We start from the raw sequence: 27,876 nt of genomic DNA, 5'->3' as shown, positions 1-27,876 counted from the left end.
TGTGTGGAGCAGTTATATGATGAATATAACTTCAAAAACAGAGCAATCAGTGCTATTTTAAAGCTTGAAAGAGCCAGGACATTTTAATATAACTCTGGTTGTATTCGTCTGAAAGAGGAACGTCATACACACCTAGGATGGCTTGAGGGTGAGACTCAGACAGTCAGGGGTCAGAACACCTGTAGCACATTAAAAACTCGTTTGACACTGTAAAACATCCAGACTCTGACCAAATATACCATATTGAGGCCTTCGCTCCAGATAATGTTGTGCTTGTTCTTTTGACAAATGGTGATCAGGGAAGTCACAGGACGAGCAAGCAAAACAAAAGCGCTATTATACCAGAAGGAAACCCAGATTTATTTGGGTAAGAGATCACCCTTTCTCCACAGAAGCACAATGTAAGAGATATCAGGATTGGTATTCAAACACTACCAAGTGCACTTCACAGTCAGTTTTATTAAGAAAAAAAGAGAAAACACCTTCAGGAAGTGTACCCAAACCAGAGTCCAGCAACATTAGAAATGCTTAATACTGCATAAAATGCATTGATAACAATATAAAAGCAAAATAAACATCATACTGCAATTTTCAAAAGCAAAAAATATACACGGGAATGATGCTGCTGTGTAAAGGCTTGTTCACGCCGAGGACCAAAAATGACAAAGATATCGTTCGAAAAAGGCCCGTTCACACTAAGGACGATAACTATTCTGATAACAAATGAGATACAGACTCTCAAAATCATTCTCAATATTAAATAATAGCAGAGTTCACACCACAGCTATAATAATGATAATGATACAGAGAAAATATAAGATAAAAACACTGACAGCCAATCAGAATCCATCCTGCTTTGAAGAGCTCGAGCATTTAAAGCGACAGGCGACAAAACTCAGTGTGTGCTTCGAATAAACAACATGGTCCGCTGGTATAGTTATCGTTATCATTATTATCTTTATAGTTATTGTTCTTGGTGTGAACGGGCCTTAACACTGGAACATGTATGCAAATGTTGACGAAATAGCGAAACTTCGTAAAGTAAAATATACTTCATTCAAGATACATTCACATTCAAAAAAGCATGCTGACCAAATCCTACTGTAAAGGTAAAACAAAGGATAAGACTTTTATTTTATTTTTAAAACGACACGTTCTTCAAGTGCACTCGAAATCAAAAGTTGAAAGATATAAAACATAAAAGGAGAAGAGAGAAACATCACATGAGTACATGATCACATCGAACAATCTTCCAAACTTATCAGAACCACGTCCACTTTACCCGGGTTCAAAACTAGCCTAAAAACGCATTTGTTTTCTTTGAATTTCAACTTATAATTTTGTTTTAATTTAATTTCTAGCATCATTCTATTACTAATTTCTTTTCTTCTTTGTTTTTTACTTGTATTGCAATTGTACTTGTATTGTTGTACAGCACTTTGTTCGGCCTGTGGTTGTTTTAAAGGGGTCGTTGCATGCGATTTTACTTTTTTAACTTTAGTTAGTGTGTAATGTCGCTGCTTGAGCATAAACAGTATCTGCAAAGTTACAGCGCTAAAAGTTCAAATCAAACAGAGATATTGTCTTTTTAAGTTATGGCAGTTTATTGCCTACAAAAATGGCCGGTTTGGACTACAACAAGCTTCTTCCTGGGTTGGTGACATCATAAACCCTCGCTAGTCTCCGCAGATGAGACTTCTGCCCGTAACGGTAAGGGGCGTGGCCTTAACCTGTGCTTGGCACTTCAGCCAATAAAGATACAAGAATCTACATTTGGCCATCTAACCAATCTAAGACCATTGTGTTTTTCAGAGGGAGGAACTTCAGAGAAGCAGGAAGCAAACGAGCCGTTCAGAGGACAGTGGAGACGGCGGTGTGGAATAAAGGTCAAATGTAAGAAAAATACGCCGTTTAAAAAAAAAAAAAGAAGTATTAAGACATGTAATACTGCGCCCCATAAACACGGAACCACCCCTTTAAATGTGCTTTATAAATAAACCTGAACTTGAGTACCATATGCAATTTAACATGACATGCTCTTTTTGGCAAGCCTACACAGTGGTATATTTCATAAAGGCTAAAGTGGGCATGGTTCTGCTTTCTAAAGCCAAGTGGCGTGTTATCTTTACGCATTTTGAGCTATCCGTGTGTATGTCTACGCCGAAACAAACCATTATGTGTGTGTGTGTGTCCTCAAGGTAAATGGATTTATAAACATACTAAATTATGTTTTCTTGAAAATGTACAAATGCAGAACGTTTCTTGTGATGGGTAGGTTTAAGGGCTGTGTGTGTGTGTGTGTGTGTGTGTGTGTGTGTGTGTGTGTGTGTGTGTGTGTGTGTGTGTGTGTGTGTGTGTGTGTGTGTGTGTGTGTGTGTGTGTGTGTGAGAGATTGGTAGGTTTAGGGGCAGGGCCAGTGTGTGAGTGAGAGAGAGATGTGTAGGGGGATAGAATGTAACGGCGTTGATAAACACGCCAAAAAGCGATTATGCGTCTTGATAGCACGCCAAAATGGCATACGAATTGGCGTGTCATACATACGCCACTTCATGAGATCAGTCTGGGTTTAGATGTGTGCTGGAGCCGGACCCCGTCCCGCCGCTTGTTGAGCGCTGACCTTCTGAGAGTGCCAGCGCGTCTCTTTGTACACAAACCAGGCGTTCGCGACCCAAAGGAGGAGATTCAAGTAACCAAACACCTGAAAATGAAGTCTGTAGTTAGTTATTTACAATATAGAGACTTATAAAGCATGATTAAATGCATGCAGAATAAATTTTACAATGAATCCCGATGAATAAAGACCCATGCTACATAAGGGGAACTGAGAAATAACATTTTCCTTGAGCTTATTGTCATTGTACTGTAAGAATATGAAATTGCAGAAATGAAGCAAATCTAATCTTCCCGCGAGTGTCGTCTAGGAACTCTCAATACCCTTCTGAGCTGTAAACGCCAAACTCTTGCTGAGCCAATCACATCGTGTATAGAGTCGGTGGGCGGGGCTTAACATAATGACGGCCGAGTTGCGTTTGCGTGCTTCTAGTAAACACAGAAACTGGCGAACGGCGGTCTCTCAAATCAGCTTTGACTGCGACTCTGGAAGACTTGGAGTTAAGCTTTTCTCTGAGAAAAGAACAAAGAACGGCACTGAAGTCATTCTTAAAAAGGGAAGATGTGTTCGGAGTTTAGCCGACCGGATACTGCGAATGTTTAATCTGTCAACGAGCTCTGCTTCACCTTCGTTGCTCTGGATGGTCGTAGCGCTATCCTATTGCGTGCAGAGTGAGTTTGACTGACAGACGTTTATCCGCCCCTCGGATTGAGCTGTCAATGGTGAGTTTCCAGACCAAACATCTTGATTTGGGTCAGGCTTGTCAGGCTAGTGAAAGACCGCCTCTGCAGAAGAATTTCTTTGGCAACTTTCGCCCCGCCCACTGGAGTGTTAGTGAGATGACAAGGAGAGACGAAAATACAAAAAATAACATTTCCTTCCAAAGGATCCTAATGCTAGGAATGTTCTTATTTATTTTTGACAATATGAACGTCTCAGTTGAGGATTATTTATTTGTATTCGGTACATTTCACTGTGGATTTAAATCGTTAGCAATTTCGGCGCAGGAATTTTTATGATATGGTTTCGACAGTAATGCCACATGTGAGTAACGTGTTAATATTAATGACTGATCTGGGACCAGGGATTTCTCATATGTGATAATTCATGTACAGTCAGATATTCTTTGTCAATGTGTCAGTAAAGCAAACCAGTGACTAAACACTCAACTTCACATTGTTTCTCTTAGTAGGATGAAAATAATCTGTTATTTAAGTAAGGGATAATGTACACCCAGCCAGAATAAACCCCGACAGAGTGATCAGGACCCCGACGCGAAGCGGAGCGTCACTCTGAAGGGGTTTATTCTGCGATAACAACCGGCTGGGTGTGCATTATCCCGCTTATTACACGGCTACTAGTCTCAAATAAATTAGACACAAAATATTGTCTTGAGATTAAATATTTTATTAGCTCTTACACAAAGCTTCCACGAAGAAAAACGGTTCCAACCTGCTTTAAGCCTTTATCTATTGCTGCTAAATGTTGAAAATGAATGCTGAAAGGGTTAGTTCAGCCACAAATGAAACCAAGCCTATGATTTAATCACCCTCAAGTCATTATAGGTGTTTATGACATTCTTCTGTCAGACAAATACAATTAGAGTTATGTTTAAAAAGTCCAGGCTAACGTTAATCCCAGCAGTAGTTGTAGTTGTGTTTGAAGTCCATAAAAATGCAGCTGTCCGTCAATAACGTGCTCCACACGACTCCGATGGGTTAACAGAGCTTCTGATTCCAATCGATGCGTTTGTGTCAGAAAAATATCCATATTTAAAACATTATAAAGGAAACCCGCCGTGAAGTCTTCCATTGTAACCCACGGCTGTTTAAGCCACAAGATGGCGCCAGCGTTAAGCACAGAAGTAGAACCGGTCAAGATAACTCGCAGTACCCGGATGAGCTAGCCTGACGTGGCCATACTCAATTCTAGTCAGAATATGAGTCTGAAACTGCTCCATTGGGCTGTGATTATGAGGCGTGTTTCAACCGAACCAGGAAAGACATCAATTGGATAAACCTACAACCAATCAGAGCAACGGAGCGGCGTATTGTCAAATGTCAACAGACAGACCTCAACTAACGTTACTGTGTTGCCAAGTCCGCGTTTTTTTCCGCGGTTGTTTTATATGTCCGCGGGTTGAAGCGACTATTATGTGATATATAGACCCATGAGTGCGAATTTTAGCAGACAACCTTGCCAAAATAACACACAATTTACCCCCCAAACACCATTTTCCCCCGGAGAACCCCACGAGAAGCTATTGTTTAGGGCTAGTAGTTATCGGATTTTGTTGTAAAAACTTGGCAACCCTGTCTGCACGTGCGCTGGAATAAACGATCTTTGCCGGTGTTGTAAAAAAATTCAAGAATTTAATGATACACAGAGTACTTACCCAACATGATCATCATCTTTGAGAGAAATTAGGAAGGTGATGCAGATACAAACAAGCTCTCCATTTAGGATCCGAGTAAATATAATCCAAGCCCCTTTGATGACGTGATGATTACGTTACTGTTGATCATCTGTCCGTCATCGTCTAAAGCCCGCCCTGATGATTTCATTGGTCCGAACAGTTTCTGTTCGGGGATAATTACTCCTTTATGGAGCGATGCCAGACCGAATTGCCTGACCTAAAAATGTTGTGGGCGGGGCTAATTTCGGCTGGCATCCAGGCTACGGATGAGCGGTTGTTATCTGGATATAACATACAGCTGGAATGCGCGATTGACCAATCAGAATCAAGTATTTCACAGAGCCGTGTAATAAACTGTGATTAAATTATATATTTAACATGTTGGTGATTTAGCTACAATGCTCATCACTGCAACCTTTCATGACAACATCTGAATATAATGCTATAGATATAAATATGATGCCATAATCAACACTTTTCACATGAGAAACGTTTTTTAAATTAAAGTGGGTGTGGTTTTAAAACCTTAGACGCATTGCTGATTGGTCAGTGTATTTTGTGTCTTACCACAGATATATTGAGCGAGCGCATGCTGGCATACTCAGTGACTTCACATTTCACACCTCCGTCCCTGCAGAGCGCCAGAGTGGATTCAAGGCCGGCCGTACCGGTGGCGTCCTTCACCGTCTGCAGGCCGCGTGCCCACGCCGACGAGCACACCAGCCACAGGAACGCAAACGCCGCTGTTAGCACAAAATCCTAGCAGATAAACACACAGAAATATTACACATACTAGGGGTGTGAAGAGATCTCGCAAAACTAAACTGTGACAAGATTTCTCGTCAAGGTGAAAAGCTGTCTCGTCATATTCTCATGACCTGGTCATGACGAAGTGTGAGGGTGAAGTTTAGATTGCGGCTCCACTCTAGTTTTGCTATTTATAGAAATAAAAACTATTTAATTCAGGTGGATAATCATAAAAGTCGCTTTAATTCCATCAGCTCATCTAGAACGAGCTGTTCGCCGCAGTGATCACGTGACGAGAAGACAAATGTGTGTTATGAGTGTGTTGCGTGTTAGTGAAGCGCTCGCATTCAGCGCGTGTTACAAGTGTGTGTTACATGTTAGTGGACTAGACCGTGGCGGAAGATTCGTTGAGCAGCAGAAACCGCGCTCAGCACCACCGCTCCCTAATCACAGAGTATACGCACGATAGTGAAAGTAAAAGGGAACGCGCATTCAATAAGATTTCAATAAGTTACCGCTGTTTGAAAGCGGCTCCCTTAAAGCTAGTTGTAACCATCTCTTAGCTCTGTATCTGTATGCTTGAAGAAACAATTGGTCTCTATTTGCACTTTAAATATTGAGTACTTTGATTATGGTTATTGTTTGCACTTAATATCTATGATCAATCTATGGGAAGTAGTTAAGTTTGAGGTCAAACAAAGCTTATGTGCACTAAGGTGTGAAGAGACAATCATACAGGAAAGAATACAGTACTGTAGTCTTTTACTGTAGATGATAATTCATATTAAGAAAGTAGAATGAAATTACATTCATTACAAGATGATTAGTTAAAACATTTCAATGCACCTGCAAACAATTTTTAATTTCTAGTCATGTATTTCACCAATTGTGGATTTCTTAAAAAATGTAAAAGTCTCGTCTCGATCTCGTGAGCCCGATCTCGTGTCTCGTTAGAGAAGCGTCTCGTCACACCCCTAATACATACTGACGAGAGTCTTCACAAAATGCATGTTGCATGTACACTTCAAGCTCATTGGCTAGAGGTATACTCACTAGGGATGCCACAATACTCAATATAATATTGAACCGTTCAGTATGGCATTGACGGTTCAATACGCACTTGTGAATTGCGTTCTGCATTTAATTAACTATTTCCATTTCTCTCCGTTTGAAATATTTCTCTTATTTCGGCTGTTTTTAAGTGTGTCTGTGAGTCTACGTGCTGATATGAGGAAATATCCAATCATATACACTAAAGTTAAAGGGTGTTTAGCCGCGTTTTAAAGCCTTGCCGGTTAAACATTTCATTCGCGTTTTACATGCGCCGTGCGCGCGCGCCTGTCAAACACACGTGATTACTGGACTAAGTAGTCTTACTGAACTAATACTATAAAATACACACAAGGTTAACAATAACACAGTCGGTTATGTCTAAAGCGAAAGTAAAATCTGCGTGTATGTATATGAGATCGTGCAGATTGTGAACACTTGTCCTTAAAGAGACAGTTCACCTCTAAAATTATGTTAATTAAACAACAAAAGACAAAAAGAAAATCACTCACTGCTCTTGAATTTAAAAAAAAACTTAATACAGTAGCTTTTAATCAATCTATATTGTATATTGAAGACTTTGTAGTTTAAATTTTACATTTATTCATTCAATTTCATACTTAAAAGGTACTGTACAGCTCTGAGCTGCAACTGTAAATCTTTATATATATTTATTTTATATTATACAATACACTGGGAATGTGTTCAAGTTTTTTTTAATTAAAGTTTTAAGTTTAAGTAAGGTTTTTCAAGTCTTTTAAGTAAAATAAAGAAAGAGTATTGCAATAAAAAACTTTCGGTTCCTGTCCCCAAAAAGAATAGAATTGCAAAAAAACGAACCGTACCGAACCGAAAACTGTGGTGAAAAACCGAGGTGTGTATTGAACATTGTAGTGTTGCATCCCTAATACTCACAAACATAGCGCCGAAGTCGGAGTCTCGGTACACGTGCATGTATCCCAGATACACCAGCAGAGCCACCATGGAATAGAGGAAGGCCAGGACGGCCACGGCCACGAAAAACTCCACCGAGGACGAGGAGTCTCCCACCAGATGTGTTTCAGCAACGGTGCGGTTACACAGAGTGGCGTTGCTCTCCAGCAGCCGCTCCCGGCTCAACCTGCACCAGTCCAACACACACAACCACAAGATTCTCCATGTGCTATTAGAATATATTTCTTATTTTTATATTTTCAGTCTTCGTTTTAATATTTGTTCTTGTAATTGTGTGTTTGTTGTTTTTTTGATTGTATTTATTTTTATATTACTATTTAGGTTTGTTTTATTTCCGTTTTAGTTCTTTTTCGTTCAGGTAAAGATTTTTTTTTTCATTTAATATTTTTATTTTAGCTTGATTTGTTTTATTAGTTTTTTATTTATATAATTATTTAATATACTACTATTTAGGTTTATTATTTAAAATATTACTAATATAATAATTGTTTTATATATTACTATTATTATTATTATTATTATTATTATATTTAAAATATTTCTATTATTACAATTATTTTATATATTACTATTATTATTATTTATAATATTACTATTTAGGTTTATTCTTTTAAATATTACTATATATAATATAAATATTACTATAAATAATAATGATTTATTTAATTGTAATTAACAATAGGACTATAAAATAGCTTTTTTTATTAATTAATTATATATATATATATATATATATAAAAACCTCTGAACTCTTCCTCCACTACTTTTCTTTTCTTCTTCCCTTTTCTGTTTTTTGCTACTCTGAGTAGTATACAAATCTTGGTATTTAGGGCACTTTTTTGCGTTTCTTTGCCTCTTCTTGACAGATCGCTTCCTGTACTCCTGAGTTGTTTGGATAAAAGCGTCTGCTAAATGCGTAAATGTAAAATGTAAATGTCTCATAAATAACTGTAACCACAGTTATAATACCATTACAAAGCACATTTAGTGCATTAAAACACACGACGAACAACCAATGAAAGAATCTGCAAACATTATAATGCATTTGAACTTACAACTACTTATGCATTATAATGTACATTATGGATACCTTTATAATGCATCGTACATAAGGGCATTAAAGTTACACAACGCAACTTCCATCCACTGGAGGGCGCCTATTCAAAACAAAGGTGTAGTTTGATGACGCCAAGTGTGAGCACAGCATCTTGGGAGATGTGGTCTTCTCCTCACAGCCGGTGGAAAATAGGACTCGGGCAGAAATCACGTTCATGGATGCGGTTATTAACGTTACTGTAGTGTGAAGCAGAGCAGGAGCGAGTGTTGAGGAGCTGAGCACGGCCGCTGGAGCGATTGTTACACAAATACCCGCCTCGCGAGCACCGGGACTTTTATTATGACGGGACGGGACACAGTCGCCGGACGCGCGCACTTCCGCTTTTTCCGGTCATGAGTATAAGGTAAAGCAGCTCTGTTTATCATATTAGATACATTTAAGTGTGTTTAAAATTATGTTATGACGTTACTCTGTGCGTTCGCTCGGCGCTGCTGTAACATGTTCACGCTGCTAAGAGAAAAGCGCTTCTGCAGAATAAAACCGAGGGTAACACAGATATGACGCGATTGACAGGCGACTCGCTCAAACGCTATGCTGACTCGTCCCGGTCCTTAGTTAAAATAGCAATTTTCTCACAATTTACAAATAATTGGAAACATTTGGGATATTGTAAGTACTCAACTGAACAAAATATATAACACTGGCCTAGTGGTTTTTGGATTTTTACTGAAAAAATACTACATAGTGCACCTTTAAGTAAGGTTTGAGAGAGTTTGAACAGTCGGGCCAAACCTGAATGGGTAGGTGAAGGTGACACTGAGTGTTTCATTGGCGCTTCCGTCACAGATGATGGAAAGCACATTTCTGCCCGTATATCCTCCACAGGTCGCAAACGCAAGCACGGCGGTGATCTGGAGAGAGAGAGAGACAGAGAGAGAGATATGAATGAAACCATCTTTAGTTTGACAAACCCTGAAGATGCCCTGCACTGGCTGTCATGATGAAATGAAGCCCGTTCATGAATTATCTGACGTCTTGATTTGATCTTGTGCTCAGTTTTAACCCTCTTTAACCCTTTGCTTAGCTAAATGAAGACCTGCTGCTCATTACGTTTGTCGATTTCCCAACACCAGATGTTTCTTTTCGCTGCGTGACACATCCTGTTTGCCAGCTCATTCTCAAGATGCAATTTACACTAAACAAACACTTTTCAGATTTGTGCTTTATAGGCGGCAACAGCTGAGTCAGGAGCCGTTTTCCCTGCCAATATCACATTCCTCTGTGGAAGTAAAGAAGGGAGGAACTCATGTAAGAAGGTGGCTAAAGAAAACTCCAGGCGTGCTGGAGTTGCTGGTGTTGGGAATGTGCATTTTGTGTGTGTGTGTGTGTGTGTGTGTGTGTGTGTGTGTGTGTGTGTGTGGTGGGGAGGGGGGGGGGCTCTATTTTGCACAGGCTATAACTATGCCAGACATATCATAAGCAATATAGTTTCATTATTAAAATTTACTTTTTATAATTTCTTAGTATGAACTTGAGCATGTATAGACAAAACATTATGATCCATTCATTCCTATTTTTATTTTATTTTTTCAATCTTATATTTATATTTTATTCCACCTTAATTTTAATTAATAGTTTTATTTATTATAATAACGCTGGAAAGATTTTATATTAGTTGGGGTAAATTTATGTTTCTGTTATTATTATTATTATCATTATTATTTAAAATACTACTATTTAGGTTTATCATTTAAAATATGACTATTATTATTATCACTTATTTTACAATATTTAAAATATTATTGTTATTTAAAATATTACTATGTATGTCTATTATTTTAAATATTACTATTATAATCACTATTATTTTAAATATGACTATTATTATTATAATTATTTAAAATACTATTATCATTATCACTATTGTTTTAAATATAACTATTATTATCACTATTATTTTAAATATGACTATTATTATTATTATTATTATAATCATTTAAAACAATACTATTTAGCTTTATTATTTTTAATATTACTATTATTAGGATTATTATTTTAAATATTACTATTTAGGTTTACTATTTTAAATATTACTATTATTATTACTGTTATAATTTAAAATATTACTATTTAGATTTATTAAAAATATTATTATTATTATCACTATTATTTAAAATATTACTAGTGAGGTTTATTTTTATGTTATTTATATATTTCTGTTAGTTTGTTTAGTAAAATTTGTTTAATAGTGTTAGTTAAAAATAATAAACCTGAAATTAATTTGTATTAGTGTCATTTTTATTAGTTTATATATATATATATATATATATATATATATATATATATATATATATATATATATATATATATATAAATAAAATAGTGCTGTCAAATTTAATCATATATAGCAAAAAAACTATCTATCCCACTTCCTTTCCGTGGGTTAAAGGGAAAATCCCAGATTTATAAAATTGTATATAATTGCTACATACTTCACATAATGCATCCCACATGGGTATTACTCACTAAATATTTCGTGTGCAAAAGTTATGCACAACATGTTTTTCATTAAGTGCTACACCTACAAGCAGTTGGACTGAATATTAAAGCTGGTTTGTGCAGTTATGCCTGGAAGAATGCACTCGTGTTAATGCGTTTTCTGCGAGGCCTTTGCCCTCCGTGAGGAGTTAAAGCTTGAAGACTTTCTTACTTACCCACTCCACGACTTTAACAAAACCCAGAGGCTCTTTAACAGGGGTTAAATTTAATCTGAATCCCGTCTGCATCTTTCCCCAACGACCCTGATATCCTCCAGGAAGAAAAAGAAGAAGCTCAAGATTTCATAAGAAAAAACCCCTAAGTTTGACAGAGTGACGCGGCTCTGTGGTAAATGATGCTGCTCCTCCTCCGCGCGAGCGAACGAGAGTAGATCCAGATGAAAAGAGAAACGGATTTATTTTCTGATTTCAGCAGACACACAGGACATTTAGTAATAGATTTGAATCTGGTTTTGATGCGCGTGTGAAAACAGTCCAGCGGACAATATTTCAGTCATATGATTCTCGACATTCCTGTGCTCCGTTATAAACTCTTAAGTCTCTTAAAGGGACAGTTCACCAAAAAATTAAAGGGGGGTTAAACTAATGCTATTTCATGTATTCTGACTTATTTACGCTGTTAAAGAGTTGATGCTCACGCTAAACATGGCCATTTAAAAAAAAAAAAAAAAACGAGTTAGATGTAGCCTATGACAGAGTAGGCTACTTCTGTGCCAGATACAGGTTTTTGTATTTCAACAAGTTTCGGATACAGGATTCAAACAAGTTTCGGAAAGTTTTTTTCATGTATGATCCTGTATGAGGTCAAAGGGTGGAATTGCTTGTATGGCACTTCTCCTGGATGAGTGCACGCGCACACACACACACCACACACACGTGTCTGGTTCATTATCTTTGAGGGGACTCTCCATAGACGTAATGGTTTTTATACCGTACAAACCGAATTTTATATCCCCCTACACAGCCCCTGCCCCTTAACCTACCCATCACACACACACACACACACACACACACACACACACACACACACACACACACACACACACACACACACACACACACACACTGCCCCTTAACCTACCCATGACAGGAAACATTCTGCATTTTCACGTTCTCAAAAAAACTCATCCTGTATGATTTATAAGCCTTTTGAAAAGTGGGGACCGCTGGCTGGTTCCCACAATGTAGGTGATCTCAGGTTTTACTATTCTTATGGGGAGATTTGGTCCCCACAATGTAATATAAACAAGGGCACACACACACACACACACACCAGTGGCGTAACTTTGTTTTAAAAAGTGTAAAAGACATAAATTGCATATCATATGCACGCGAAAAAAGCTCATTTTGACGCGTGAGGGGCGCTCATATGTCAAAATGAGCTCTGGCATGCATATGGTAGGCAGTTTTTCGCGTGCATATGATATGCATAATATGGCGTGTTAAGGGAGGTTGCATTGCTGATACAATGTTATATCAGATGTAAAATATGTACAAAAACAATTGCAGAAAAATTAGTTTTAAGATGTCCGGAAATCAATTAAATAGTTAATTTATTGATATAGATCTCGTTTAATAATTGCATCTAAACACAATATAGCATTGTGCCAACAATTTTCACGTGAAAAAAGGCATATAGATCTCTGCAACGGCGTTAAGCGTTAGATTAAAGCGCTGGTCTGTGTGAAGACTGCATGAGCCGCGAGAGAAATCTGATAACAGTGGCAACGAGCACTAGATCGCCTCTTATTTAACAAATGAATGAAATGATACTCTTCTAGTCAACCAGAGATGTTTTGTTTGTATTAGTTAGGTTCATCCGTGAAGCAAGATTTTTAAAAAAAAAAGTGGTGGGGACATGTCCCACCAGTAAATTACGCCTATGACAGACACACACACACCAGCTTCACCAATAACCCAGCGTTAAGGGAACAGTGGATGCCGTTTGTTTTCCCAGAGTTCTGCAAGTGTGTGTTTTTTCCCGGTCATGAGTGGAAACCGCAGGTGGTGAGTGAAACTGCATCAAATGTGTTTCGTTGGCAATCGGCACACACTTATATAGTGAATCCAAAGTTATCGAGGGATAATGCCATGATGTATTGTTTGTGTGCTTTAGCTCCGCCCACTGCACGCCTCTACAAGCTCGGCTGTTCTCAGAAAGAATCGGTAGTGTATGTCGTTTATATATCTGATAAAACTAAAGACTCTTTAGAGATATGAAGGATCAACACTACAAGATTAACATGAGACTGGCAGAAACCGTGTGTTATGTACCATTTAAATGACTTTCTTCAGGGTGCGGAATGACGATCTGTATGTGTATGTGTGTGTAAGTGAGTGATAAAAGCTGACCCCTGTCCATCGCCGAAAGCATGTGAGCATCAGAACTGGACCACGGAGCAATGGAAGGTGGTGGCCTGGTCTGAGGAATCACGTTTTCTTTTACATTACGTGGATGGCCGGGTGTGTGTGTGGCTTACCTGAGGAACACATGGCCCCAGGATGCACTATGGGAAGAAGGCGAGCCGGCGGAGGCAGTGTGATGCTTTGGCCAATGTTCTGCTGGGAAACCTTGGGTCCTCCATCCATGTGGATGTTACTTTGACACGCTCCACCTACCTAAGCATTGCTGAGACTGTGTTCAGCCTTTCATGGAAACGGTATTCTGGTGGCTGTGGGTTTGAGGAGCACAACAATCAGTTTGAGGCGTTGACTTGGCCTCCAGATTCCCCAGATCTCAATCCAATCGAGCATCTGTGGGATGTGCAGAACAAACAAGTCCGATCCATGGAGGCCCCACCTCACAACTTACAGGACTTAAAGGATCTGCTGCTAACATCTTGGTGCCAGATACCAAAGCACACCTTCAGGGTCTAGTGGAGTTAATGCCGCGATGGGTCAGGGCTAGGGTTGCCACCCGTCCCGTGAAATACGGAATCGTCCCGTATTTTCAGGAAAAATGACGCGTCCAGTATCAAAGCAATACGGGACGCGATTTGTCCCGTATTTTACATAGGTCCACCCGCATTCTGTGAAGACACGTCCTATTCTGCCCCTAATTGGGTCGCTGCCGTCGTTGGGTTTGTTTGATTGGTTTGTTTCAGGTTCACGGGCCGTGAATCACGGCCAATCAGAGTCAGAAGATGAGGGGACCCCGCCTCGCCGGTTCTTTTCTATATGGGCAGAATCCATTTGAAACGATACCCTATATCAAATAATTTTTTGATTGATAACGTTAGATTTCATATGCTGCCTATTAAGAAATAATGTTAATAATGTAGGCTACATTAATGATGTTATGGTATGATTTGTTTATTAAGGTTAAGTTGTACAGACACAAGCATTACTTTAATAAGAGATAAGATATATATATATTTAATACATATTTATTCCAAATAGGACCATTTAGGAATAAAATAAACAACTATTTGTTATGCTTAACAAATTTAAATAATTGCATCATCCAATAGGCTACTATAGAATTAACAATAGACTATATAAAAACGGAATAATACATAAATATATTTACTTAACTTACCAAAAATAAAAATGTTGTTAAGTGTTTTATTAAAATAAGAAATGATTGTAGATATTATATCATTTACAGTTATTTAGGTGTGGTTTCACTGTTTGGATGGTGTTACTGCAAACAATGACAAATATTTTAGTCAAAATCTTTGTTCACAACATTATAAAATTACTCGAGTTAATTTGCAATTTCTTATCCTACTCCCCACTAGGTTACAGCAGCTGAGTTTGTTTTTCATTGTCATAGCTGTGTATTATACTGAGTGCATCTGTTCACACTGATTTCAATAGCAGATATCCTATTATAATGTCCATTGGTATCAATCTTAATATATATACAAATTATGAAAACATGTTTTAAGTTATGATATACGACCACTGCACTGGCACACCATCGGGACTGTGGTCATCGTGGCCCCGAGAGATGAGGCCACCGCTGCGGCAGGCGTCACTTATTTTTCTGTATTGAAGGTGGCAACCCTAGTCAGGGCTGTTTAGGCAACAAAAGGGGGACCAACACAATATTTAGTGTATGTATTGTGTGATGAATGGCTGCTACCAAATATGACCAGTAAATAGATTTTCCAAATCAAATGTCCATGTGCATCGAGAGAAATACAAATCAAACCTCAATTGGTATGATATTGCTTTTTATTTAAACTTTCACACTAATGTTCCTTAACACAGTTTTAAACTAGTCATCAAAATGAAGTGATTTAATTACTAGATTGAAGGCTAGTGCATCGAGAAACAGTTTACTGTCCTTACAGCAGCTATAAAAGGGAATGGTTTCATCTTGTTCACGATTCCATAAAAAAGGAAAAAGAAATAATGACATTTCAGCAAAAAGGATGGACTGTTGTTGTGTTTTTTCAATATGCTGTCATCGGTCATGTTTAAAATATCTAAAGAGGTTGAAAGAAATAAAGGGAGCCCCAAAATATACATAAAAACATCAATGAAATTATAATTAGCAAGTGTTGTCAACCAAGTGTACAATCAAACGTGTACACACACACACACACACACACGTGCCAGAGACTGACTGAGCGACATCAGTCTTCTACAGAACGTAACAGACCAGTGAATTTTCTGTTGTTACAAAATGGGCATTAGACAAAAATAAGAACAAATCTCTATTAAGAAGCCAGCTCTCTCAAAATAACAACACGCCGATATATACAAGAGAGGAGGCAGTTTGGCCACATTATTCTGACTATGGATATTTACTATGGCGGTATTTACGTCCATCTTAAAAAATAATGATTCTGGAGTTTGAAACATTAAGTATACAAAATAGTAAAACCAAGCTCTTCTAAAATGATTCCTGCTGTTGTATAATAAAAACAAAGCTGTAGTGAATAGTTAAAAAAAGATGTTTTTGTTTTTTTGTTGCCTTAACTATATATGAGGTTTATATTGTATATCACGATGGAGCATTTAAAATGTTGGCAAAATTGGGGGAAACGTAGAAAGGGAAGGGTCTATTATATATCTGGTTGAATTCTGACAAAAACATTTCTAGATTATATTTCATCCCCACCCCAAAATAAATAAAAAAATCACGAGAGAAATAAAAAATTATATTTTGCATAAAGAAAATTAATCTTAGGACGGTTAAGATTGAAAAAAAGAGAAGTATCTTTTCAATTTAAAATGTAAGTTATAGTATGTGGTGCCTTTAATGTATGCCAATTTAAATTAAAAAAAAATATTGAATTAGAGTAAAACATTGCAGATTTTTAATGTTAATAATGAGAATCTCTATTGAGAATTACAGTAAAAAAAAAATCTGGAAAATTTTATTTTGTGGTAATTTATGCTAATTTAAATAAAAAAACAATCCTTATTGCAATATTTAAAAATACTGCATTACAGTAATTTTTTTACTGTTAATAATGAGAGCGATTTATGAGAATCACTATTGAGAACTACAGTAAAAATACAAAATCTGGACAGTGAGAATAATAAGAATATGTGGTCATTTGTACTAATTTATATATTGCAACATGAAAAAATACTGGATTACAGTAAAAACATTTTTACTGTTAATAATGAGAATGATTATTGAGGATTACAGTAAAAATTAAAAATCTGGACAGTGAGAATAATACGAATTTGTGGTAAAAAAAAAAAAAGTGCTTAAACATCATGAAAATGGACCCCGAAAAAATTTATTTTTCTCAAAAAAAAGCTTTATTTTCTTTATGCAAAATGAAGTTTCTTTAGATTTTAGGGGTGGGCGAACCCAAACATGTTCTTGCGAGTTTCACCTTTGAAATGAAAACAGAAATGACAAACACAAAGCCAACAAAAGAGAATGAACGAATCCCTCTAGTTCGTCTCCTTTGCATAAAGGAATAGATTAATCCTTTTATAAAGTGAAAACCCTAACACACAACATTCACATTCAACAAACACTGAACGATTACCTTTCAGTCCTACAGTCAAGCAAAGCGAAATCTTCTCGCGGTATACGCACACATATACGTCTCCATTCCTGCAAAGACGTGTGATCAATAGCACGCTTGGTCAAATACACAGTTACATGATTTAAATAGCATGATAATTGCTCTCATCCGCCATTAGAAAGAGACACTGAAGCATAGTGGAGTCAGTAGACAGAAACATAGATCAGCTCTGTACACTGAAGGTGGGGTGACTGTCCTCACGTCTCAGTCCTCTCGTGTGGATGTGGGGTGGAGAGAGGACTGATGGAGGAAGATGGATGCTCTCAGAGCAGCAGATCCTTCACTTCGCTCTCCTTCAGCTTGGCATTGTCTCTGACCTCATCGAAGGTGTACGTCTTTACAATCTTCCCGTTCCTGAACACAGTGTGCAGCAAGTCCTGCGAGGGGACAAAAGGAAACTGAACTGCTTGCCATTTGAGGATATGCAATTCTATGCAAAGCCCAGTTCATTCACTATGGTACCAAACAGAGATCAAGTTAGAAGCGACCAAACACCTCAACGTGTTCCCTATTTAAATACAGTTACACAAACAGTTGAACGATCAAGTATGGTGACACAAAATAAAGCGTACTTTGAGTCAGCGCAGTAAAAAGTCATGCCTGAAACATCCTCCGAGGTGTTTGGTCGCTTCTAACTTGATCTCTGTTTGGTACCATAGTGAATGAACTGGGCTTCGTGGGCTAAGCTAAATGCTATCAGACCGTCACCGCGCGTCAGAGTGATTAAGTGAACGCACTGAGACGAGAGAGGTGTGTATCAACTCGTCTTAGTTAAGGGAATAACAGTTTAATATGAAAACACGGTGAAGTATCCCTTTAAGAACGTGCAGGTAAATGCACTCAATGTGTTATTTATTAAAATGTTTTTTTTATATATTTGTGTGATGTTCTGTATCGCGGCTTTAAAATGTTACGAGAAAACATTTTACGAATGTTTATCCACCACATTACCTTTTATTTAAACCTTAATAAGAAAGCCATTGTCTGTTCGTCTGTCAGTTGGCAGGCAGTTTTGGTCACTTTATTAAAAGTTGTTGCTGTGTGCAGTCGTGTGTAAAGGAAAACAAAAATAGTTTTACACTCCTGCTGACAGTGTCGTGCCCCTCCCAACCCATTCACACACACACAGATGATTCGACTATCAGTCGACAATAGAAAGATTCGACAATTCTGATTCGAATGTGTAACTCCTTAGCCGGGGACACCCCTAGAATGGATGCATAAAAAAAATCTTGAATAATTGTTAGAAATCTAGATTCAATGTCTATTAAACCTTTGACAAGTAGAAATAACACAGTTGTCATGTGTAGGTATGAAACAGCTTCACAAACAGTGTTTTCAACCACACACACTGTAAAAAAAAAATTGTTGGTTTAACTTAAAAAAGTAAGTAACCTGGTTCCCTTAAAATGTTGAGTTTATTGAAATTAAACATTTGAGTTGATACAATGAAGGAAATTGGTTTTAATAAATAGAAACTCAAAATATTATTGTATCTGAACCACATAAAAAATTTGATAAATCATGAAAATAGCACTATTTGGCATGTTTCATCAGAAATAAAACACACAATTACCCAATATGCTTACAAAATCTTTAAAAAATATTTTAATAAAGGTTGTCGCTTCTCAAAAATGTTCATTGTATTAACTAAAAAATTTAATTTCAATGAACTCAGGTATAATAATTCAGATGAATACAAGTACTGGGTAGGGATGTGACAGTGAGGAGATTTTCCCACTGGTTAATCGACACGTGACAACACCGGTAATGGGGACTTTTAAACATTGCTCATTTCAAATTGAAAGTAAAATGCGCACGGCCGCTCTGGCAGTCATAACGGTGTGAAGCAAAGCGAGTGTTTTCAATTCATTCCATAGGAATGTAATGAAAACGCACCACTGGACACACACCGTGAATTAATGTTAGTGCAGCCGTGCGCATTTTACTTTCGGTTTAGAATTAGCGCCAATTTGGGGGCGGGTTGCTTGAATGGTGAGTTCATTAGCCTATTATTCTTGATGAAAAACACTACAGTATAGTATGATGACAAGCTCACTTAAATAGGCGCTTTTACATTACGCTTTGAAACCAAATCTTCCGCGATCATCTTATCTGTCAGCTCTTCACGAGATTAAGGAAATCTGACTCCTGCTGTGTTTGTGCTGTGACTCTCGTTCAGCTCATGCTGTATTGAGCAAAAAAAATTCGATTTTAATTGTAGTGTCTGTTCTCTAACTGAACTAAATGAATTTATTACTATAAAAATCAAAACGATGGTGGGGCGGTGCCTCAGTGGGCAAGCGATGCAATCGGGAGGCGTGGCTTTGGGAGTGGCCTTGTAGGGCAGCGGAGCAAGTGCATTCTGGGAGTTGTTGTCTTTCATCCACATGAGCCAAAAATACATTTCCTGGCTTTTCTCAGTCTAGAAGGCGCCAACTTCTAAAATAATTTCACATTTCTGCTACATAAATGACCTTATTTAAATACACATTCATCTTCCCAGCGGTGAAGTACCCCTTTAATCACGTTAAATGAACGTACCTCTCCATACTCCTCCAGATCACCCTTCCCCTCTTCCAGAGTAACAAAATCTCCACTTGGCGTCCTGTGAAGAGAAAGCCGACCCTTCTTTGACCTTTTGTTGGGGTCTGCAACAGGATCTTTGAAGACATTTACCTGTAATTAACAACATCTGTTTAATAATAAATTCTACATTTAGTAACGCATACTATATACAAGGTCAGATATACTTCTGTTTCTGTAAAAAAAATACTTCTGATCTCATTAAAAATAATAAATTGATTGATTTGCAAAGTAAATGTTTAGGTCTCCAAATACCATGCCCACTTAGCTCATCATAATTACAATTAAAGATGAAGCATGTAATTTCAGTGACACTATAATCACCAATTGCAACTGCATAAACTGCCATTTGTTTGTACTTACGCCTAGTCCATTCGTCACCACGTAACTGCACTTAAAAGAGCAGTTGAGCAGATCTCGGGTCAGTTTCTGGAGCAAAGCTCCTCCTGAGCCAAACGAGATGTTCTCGATGCTCCATCTGTGCTTTTTCATGCCCTCTACAATCTGTATAAAACAATACAAACAAATAAAGAATGAGTTTAAACTCACCAATGGCTTATATCGCATAGATATGAGCTTGACATACACACCTCCTGTAAAGTATTGATGTCCACACCGTCACCCTGAATAACTCTGATGTAGGGTGGAAGCACTTTATAGCCTTTAGAGTTCTCAACTGGATGAAATTTCTTTCCTAAAATTTCTAGGACCTGGAAATTAAGACATAATAATAATTAATTACATTTATATAGCGCTTTTCTAGGCACTCAAAGTGCTTTACATAGAAGGGGGAATCCCTGATTTGTTCTTATACTCTCAAAATAGGAACGGAATGCACTACAGTTGGAACAGAACATGGCATAACATTATGACCGGTATAGTGTAAGTGTATAACACTGATTATCTCTTCATCGCGGCTCCTGTTAGTGGGTGGGATATATTAGGCAGCAAGTGAACATCTTGTCCTCAAAGTTGATGTGTTAGAAGCAGGAAAAATGGGCAAGTGCAAGGATTTGAGCGAGTTTGACAAGGGCCAAATTGTGATGGCTAGACGACTGGGTCAGAGCATCTCCAAAACTGCAGCTCTTGTGGGCTGTTCCCGGTCTGCAGTGGTCAGTATCTATCAAAAGTGCTCCAAGGAAGGAACAGTGGAGAACCGGCCACAGGGTCATGGGCGGCCAAGGCTCATTGATGACCGTGGGGAGCGAAGGCTGGCCCGTGTGGTCCGATCAAAAGACAAACTCCTTTCAGCAGGATAATGCACCCTGCCACACAGCAAAAATGGTTCAGAAATGGTTTGAGGAGCACAACGAGGTTGACTTGGCCTCCAGATTCCCCAGATCTCAATCCAATCGAGCATCTGTGGGATGTGCTGAACAAACAAGTCTGATCCATGGAGGCCCCACCTCACACCTTACGGGACTTAAAAGATCTGCTGCTACCATCTTGGTGGCAGATACCACAGCACACCTTCAGGAGTCTAGTGGAGTCCATGCCTCAACGGGTCAGGGCTGTTTTGGCAACAAAAGGGGGACCAACACAATATTCTGAAGGTAATTGGTAATAGGGTAAACATGAAGTAATGTATGTCCCATGCTATACTTCATCAAAACATCATGTTGATGTCTACCTTTAGAACTGTGTCTAGAGGGTTTCCTGAATCTGGTCGGACCAGCAGCGGGGCGTCTGCACTCCTCATCTCGATCAGACTCCTCAGATCTTCCCCCCAGATCTTCTCACAGGCGTTATAGATGTCGTAGCTGTCGCTGACGATGGACACAGGGACAGAGGGGAACTGCTTGACAATGTGTTCAAAAGCATCCTTCTCATGGTCCTTTCCCCAGGCAGTGATTGTGCTGCAACACAAAACACACTGTCAGTGAGATCAGCGAACAGACAAGCTAAATTATTTACAAAAAAATAATTATATAATAAATATTATTATTTGTATAAAATTTAGCAGTGATATAATTCTATAACACTTTAAAAAAATAAAAATAACAAATATATATATATATATATATATATATATATATATATATATATATATATATATATATATATATATATATATATATATATATATATATATATATATATATATATAGTATTACAATTCTAAATAATAAATAAATAATAATCTATTTTAATATACCTTTAAATATGATTTATTCCTATGATCAAAGCTGTATTTTCAGCATAAAGAAATCATTCCAATATGATGATTTGATACTCAGTTATTAAATAATATTGTTTTGGACCTGTGAAACTTTTTTCAGCATTTACTCAAAATAGAAATATTTTCTTACAATATACATTTTAAATTGTATCAATTTAACACATCCTTGTTAAATAAAAGTATTAATTTCTATCAAAAACACCGGAAAAAAAATACTGACCCCAAACTTTTGAACGGTACTGTATACTGTTACAAAATATGTTCTATTTTAAATAAATGCTGTTCTTTTTATCATCAAATAATCCTGAAAAAGTATCACAGGTTATAAAAAATAACATTGATAAGAAATCATCCTTTTAGAATGATTTCTGAAGGATCACGTGACACTGAAGACTGGAGTAATGATCAAATAAATAAATTACATTTTAAAGCATATTAAAATAGAAAACCAGTATTTTAAATTGTCATATTTCAAAATATTACTGTTTTATTTCTGTATTTTTGTTCAGATAAATGCAGGTTTGATGAGCATAAGAGACTTTCAAACACATTAAAAATAGTAATGTTTCCAAACTTTGACAAGTACCTTATCTTAAAACACTACTAAAACCTGAAGTGCTGGTCATAAATAGTTTCATATTTTGATAACTAACACTAGGTGGCGGCATTGACAACATATATAAAAGCACAAAGCAAGACTTATTTTAAAAGCACTACTTAAACAAAATGCAAAGTTTCAATTTACTACATTTTGTTTTTTACACTACAGATTGCTGGAGTGTGAGGAAATAAAAAAGGTGATGATACGACACTAACTAACCAGAATGCATTGGGACATGCACCTTATTTTGCATTGTGGAAGTAAGCTGTTTTCTTTCAACGTGCGATACTTGCAATCCATTAGCCGTTTTAGGTAAATAGCTGGAAAAATGATTCCCATAAAAACTGAAAATAATATGGCAAGAAATACTGGTTTGCAATATCAAACTGGAGAAGGATGACACCAGTGCAAATTGACGTGTACAAATGTTTTCCTCAAAAAACTTAATTTATTTTTGACTGAAAAAAGAAAGACATGAACATCTTGGATGTGATGGGGGTGAATAAAATATCAGCAAATGTTCATTTTGAAGTGAACTAATCTTTTAAAGGAAAAGTCCACAGTTTTTAAGGCTGCATTTACACTGCAGGTCTTGATGCACAATTCCGATTTGGTGACTATATCCGATTTTTTTGACGACCCGCTTACATCATCTTTTCAAAAGCGACCCGTATCCGATATTTGCATTTACACTGTACACTGGGAAAACAGCCCAAGACATTCAACCGGTGAAAGGAAGTAAAATAGCGCGATATGCAATGGACACAGACAAAATGATTGCACAATGTTTTGCTGTCTGCACTGTTCCACACATCTTTAAAGTCGGCAAAACATTTCTCTCTTAAGGCGGAGAAAAAGAGGAGAGCCCTTGACAGGGTTGGCAGGTTATCCCAACACAACCCGTCCAATTGCAACTCAAAACTGTGTTAAAGTACGCATGAAAACCACAGACTTGGCAACACTGGATCGCAGTTTGCGTCCACCTGAGTTGACGTCATTCGCCTCCGTCCTTTTTTCAATGACGTACGACTCGCATTTACTGGGGGATATCCGATTTGACCGTTTACATGGCAGACGCTAATGCACGCATCCGAATCATATCGGATTTATTACCACATATGAGTGAGGCCTGAATCCGATCTGAGGATATCGGAATTCATCTGTTTTTTTACTGCTTACACGTTCACATGTCATATCCGATCTGTGCCACATGAGAGGAAAAAATCAGAACTGGGTCACTTGAACCATGCAGTGTAAATGGGGCCTATGTGAACCAACGCTTTAAGCTGTGTGATTTATTATCATCAAGCTTTTAGCAAGTCGTTCCACCTGTGTTCTGCAGCTGGTACTGAGTAACCAGGAACCGGGTCTTTGGTGCCGTAGTACTTCTTGATAACGCCGATCCCGGCCACAGTGTCTGTTCCTTTGAAGTTTACCAAGTGTGCAGATGCGCCAATACCAGCCGTCTGAAAGAGAGACACAAGTATAAATACAAAGCTAGTGCAGAAATTAAACCATTGAGAGAAAATAACAGGGTGGAGTGTGCTTGATTTGTACTGTATGTATATAATGCAGGGTATTTACAGTTTGTATGTAAAGAGATACTATTGACTTGGATAGTCTCATCTTAGACATTCCAACTATGTACTAACCCAGTTAATCTGGTCTACTTGACCAGTGTGGTACTTAATTCAGATTTGTGGGGTTTGGTTAAAAGTAAACAGTCTCTCCGAGCACTTCAAATGAAGTGTAGCAGCACCTCTTGAGATGAAACCCCTCTGTAGCCGAAATCGTGCAGTTTATATTCCAGTCCCACCAGGCTTCCTGACGTTTCCATGAGATATTTGGCCAGAATCTTCTTCTGTTCTCGTGAGTTAGTTGCGACGGTGATGGGATACCACGTCTGAACCAGGATGGTCTGTTGAGAAGACAAATGCATAATTTCAACAGTTCCCTCAGCTATTACTACACAGTCGTGTTGTTTAATTAGCAATCTGTACAAGGGTTTTTTTAGTTTCTGAAACAGTTTCTTGCAAACTACAGACCTGCAAACTCCTCAGAGTAAAAAAGGTGACAGTGTGTGTGTGTGGGGGGGGGGTATATCATAGACTATATATATATCATTTATTTAATTAAAAATGCAGTAAAAAACGTAATACAGTGAAATAATATTCTGATGTACATCATCTGTTCGCTAAATGAATATATAGTAAAGTGTCATTTATTTCTGTGATCAAAGCTGAATTTATCATCATTTCTCCAGTCTTCAGTGTCACTATCATTAGGATTTGATGCTCAACAAACATTTATGATTATTATCAGTGTTGAAAACAGTTTTGTTGCTCATGATCATGCTGCTTTTTTTCATTTTGATAATTTTTGCGGAAACCACCATACCATTCAAACATTTGTGGTAAAATTAAAAAAGAGAGAAATTAATACTTTTGTTGATCAGACATAGGCTACATTAAATTGATCACAAGTGATATTTTTTATATTACAAAAGATAATTTATTTAATAAATGCTATCCATTGAACCTTCTCATCAAAGAATCCTGAAAAATAAAATGTATCATGGTTTCCACAACATTTTTAAGCAGCATAACTGTTTTCAACACAGATAATAATCAAAAATGTTTCTTGATTATGAAATCCTGATATGAGAGTAATTAGTGAAGGATCATGTGACACTGAAGAGTGGAGTAATGAGGATAAATTCAGCTTTGATAACAGGAATAAATCACACTTTACTATATTCACATAGAAAAAGGCTGTTTTCATTTGTAATGGTATTTCACAGCATTACTGTTTTAACTGTATTTTTGATTAAATAAATGCAGCTTTGGTGAGCAGAAGATAAACATTTCAAAAGCTGTCAGTTAGCACTGCATTATTCATATGATATAGGCCTACTTTATAGTCAATAAATAGCCTACATTGAGATGGCTTGAAAAACACACATAAAGCATATATATTGTCGCAATCGTCTGATTGTCGTCGTCACGTTTTATCACTCATAACGATTGTTTTCCTTCAGCTGCAGCTCCAGCGTGACAAAGTTTCTACGAATCCGCTTTTGGACTTTCTGTGAGAGCGCCCTCCTCATATTTAGATACGAATAAAATGACAGGTCATGCATAGATTATTTTTTGTCTCTGAATTTAAATCTTGATGTATGTATCATGTATTCATGTATTGATTGTGACCTCAAGAAACACGCAATCATAGGTAGAGAAAGCTCTCTTTAGCGTCCCTGTTAACTTGCCCGCCCTCACGGTAACGACGGTTCATATCCCGCTCGGCGCGGGTCGACTAGGATCGGGGAGACCCAGTAAACGTGCGGAGGATGAAAGTACACTTTATTAAAAGTGCAGGGGACACGTCCCGTAATCTACGCCCATGCTTGAATTGAACACTAAGCTTGCTTACTTCCATCCGTCAGACTCGCGTGGTATCTCGATAGCCAGGCATCTAATTCAATGGCGAGCTCAGTTGACGCTGTGTGCTTCAAGATTATGCAAGTGAGCTAAGATTCCGATTGGCCCAGAGAAATGTCAGTTATAAGAATTATCCAATAGTGTTTCGCATGTCTAGTCTACAGAACTACAGAACCCCTACAGAACTCTTTGGTTCTACGCGATTCACGTAAATGACCCAATTGACCAAGAAAACGGTGATTGTCGCAGAAAAGCGACAAGTTTGCAGGTATGAAACTAATATATTTTTCCCCTAACCCATTTACGTTAAAGATCGCAGACGGCCCCAGTTTATTGTTGTTTAACATTCACTGCACATTAAAACATCACACTCTTACTTGATCTGGATAAACTGGGTATCATTAAGAAAGACTTAAGTCTCCAGCTTCGATTTTTAACCACTGTTTATGATAAAGCTAGGTTGCAGTGACACTGAATCAGTGATGAATAACACTGATTATCTCTTCATTACAGCACCTGTTAGTGGGTGGGATATATTAGGCAGCAAATGAACATTTTGTCCTCAAAGTTGATGTGTTAGAAGCAGGAGAAATGGGCAAGAGTAAGGATTTGAGCGAGTTCGACAAGAGCCAAATTGTGATGGCTAGACGACTGGGTCAGAGCATCTCCAAAACTGCAGCTCTTGTGGGCTGTTCCCGATCTGCAGTGGTCAGTATCTATCAAAAGTGCTCCAAGAGGAACAGTGGAGAACCGGCCACAGGGTCATGGGCGGCCAAGGCTCATTGATGACCGTGGGGAGCGAAGGCTGGCCCGTGTGGTCCGATAAAACAGACGAGCTCCTGGAGCTCAAATTGCTCAAGTTAATGCTGGTTCTGATGGAAAGGTGTCAGAATACACAGTGCATCTCAGTTTGTTGAGTATGGGGCGGCATAGCTGCACACCAGTAAGGGTCTAGTAAGGGGTTAATGCACCTTCTGTATCATGTGAAAGTGGCAAAAACTAAATTAGTGCTGGTCAAGTCAGCTGGAACTTGAATCCAAAAACAACTCAAAGACCCGCTTCATGTCACCCGAGTGCTTGGGAAGTGTCCCACAGTCAACACAGAGGGTTTGCTGGACTCATACGAGGGGATGCAGGGCAGAAATGCTTTGTTTAAGACCACCCGGACAAGTCAATATTATCATACTGCACACATAACCTGATAAGCCCTGATGCTCTATGTGTACAAGAACATCCCAGTGTCGCAATCTCATGGACTCGATTCAGCAGCTCATGTGAAACGAGATTTTTGGACACTGAAAGTGCAAATCACTAGAGTTAATCTGTCACGAACCACTGCTAACTTCAGAATCAGCTTCAAAAACCCACAATCCTCATTTTTATTAATTTGTCATTGTAGAATGTTTGTGGCAATTAACATCGCAACCTATTTTATTTTCAATAACTTGATGTGTTCAATGAGAACATATGGAAATGTAGGGCGAGGCTTGATTTTATCCATCAGGAACTGATTGGATCATGACAAGTCGGCATTCTGTATTACAATAGAGTATCTAATGTCTTAAAGGGGGGGGTAAAATGCTGTTTCATGCATACTGAGCATTTTACACTGTTAAAGACTTGGATTCCCATCCTAAACATAGTCAAAGTTTCAAAAACTAACGTTGGACGTTTGATGGAG

The 27,876-nt window shown here is 37.8% G+C and overlaps 2 protein-coding genes across 2 annotated transcripts in view; both read right to left on the bottom strand.

The window, feature by feature from the left end:
- Positions 1 to 439: 439 nt before the first annotated feature.
- sypl1 (synaptophysin-like 1) lies at positions 440 to 11,894 on the bottom strand. The gene is made up of 5 exons (XM_067427085.1): positions 11,550 to 11,894; positions 9,628 to 9,746; positions 7,740 to 7,944; positions 5,595 to 5,786; positions 440 to 2,698 (listed from the first exon to the last, which is right to left on the bottom strand). The coding sequence occupies exons 1-5, from the start codon at positions 11,619 to 11,621 to the stop codon at positions 2,567 to 2,569; spliced, it is 720 nt and encodes a 239-aa protein (XP_067283186.1). The 5' UTR covers positions 11,622 to 11,894; the 3' UTR covers positions 440 to 2,566.
- Positions 11,895 to 15,554: 3,660 nt separating this feature from the next.
- nampt1 (nicotinamide phosphoribosyltransferase 1) overlaps positions 15,555 to 27,876 on the bottom strand; it is a 29,270-nt gene continuing 16,948 nt past the window's right edge. Inside the window, exons 5-11 of the mRNA XM_067427276.1 lie at positions 24,518 to 24,676; positions 24,088 to 24,224; positions 21,609 to 21,834; positions 20,569 to 20,688; positions 20,342 to 20,482; positions 19,937 to 20,071; positions 15,555 to 17,769 (exon numbers count right to left, since the gene is read on the bottom strand). Coding sequence (XP_067283377.1) covers positions 17,656 to 17,769; positions 19,937 to 20,071; positions 20,342 to 20,482; positions 20,569 to 20,688; positions 21,609 to 21,834; positions 24,088 to 24,224; positions 24,518 to 24,676 — 1,032 coding nt within the window. The 3' untranslated portion in view covers positions 15,555 to 17,655. The remainder of the gene's footprint in view (positions 17,770 to 19,936; positions 20,072 to 20,341; positions 20,483 to 20,568; positions 20,689 to 21,608; positions 21,835 to 24,087; positions 24,225 to 24,517; positions 24,677 to 27,876) is intronic.

This window comes from Pseudorasbora parva, chromosome 20 (assembly GCF_024679245.1).
Source record: "Pseudorasbora parva isolate DD20220531a chromosome 20, ASM2467924v1, whole genome shotgun sequence".
Taxonomy (NCBI): Eukaryota; Metazoa; Chordata; class Actinopteri; order Cypriniformes; family Gobionidae; genus Pseudorasbora; species Pseudorasbora parva.
Note: the sequence above shows the minus strand (reverse complement) of the source record. Positions and strands in the feature narration are given on the sequence as shown.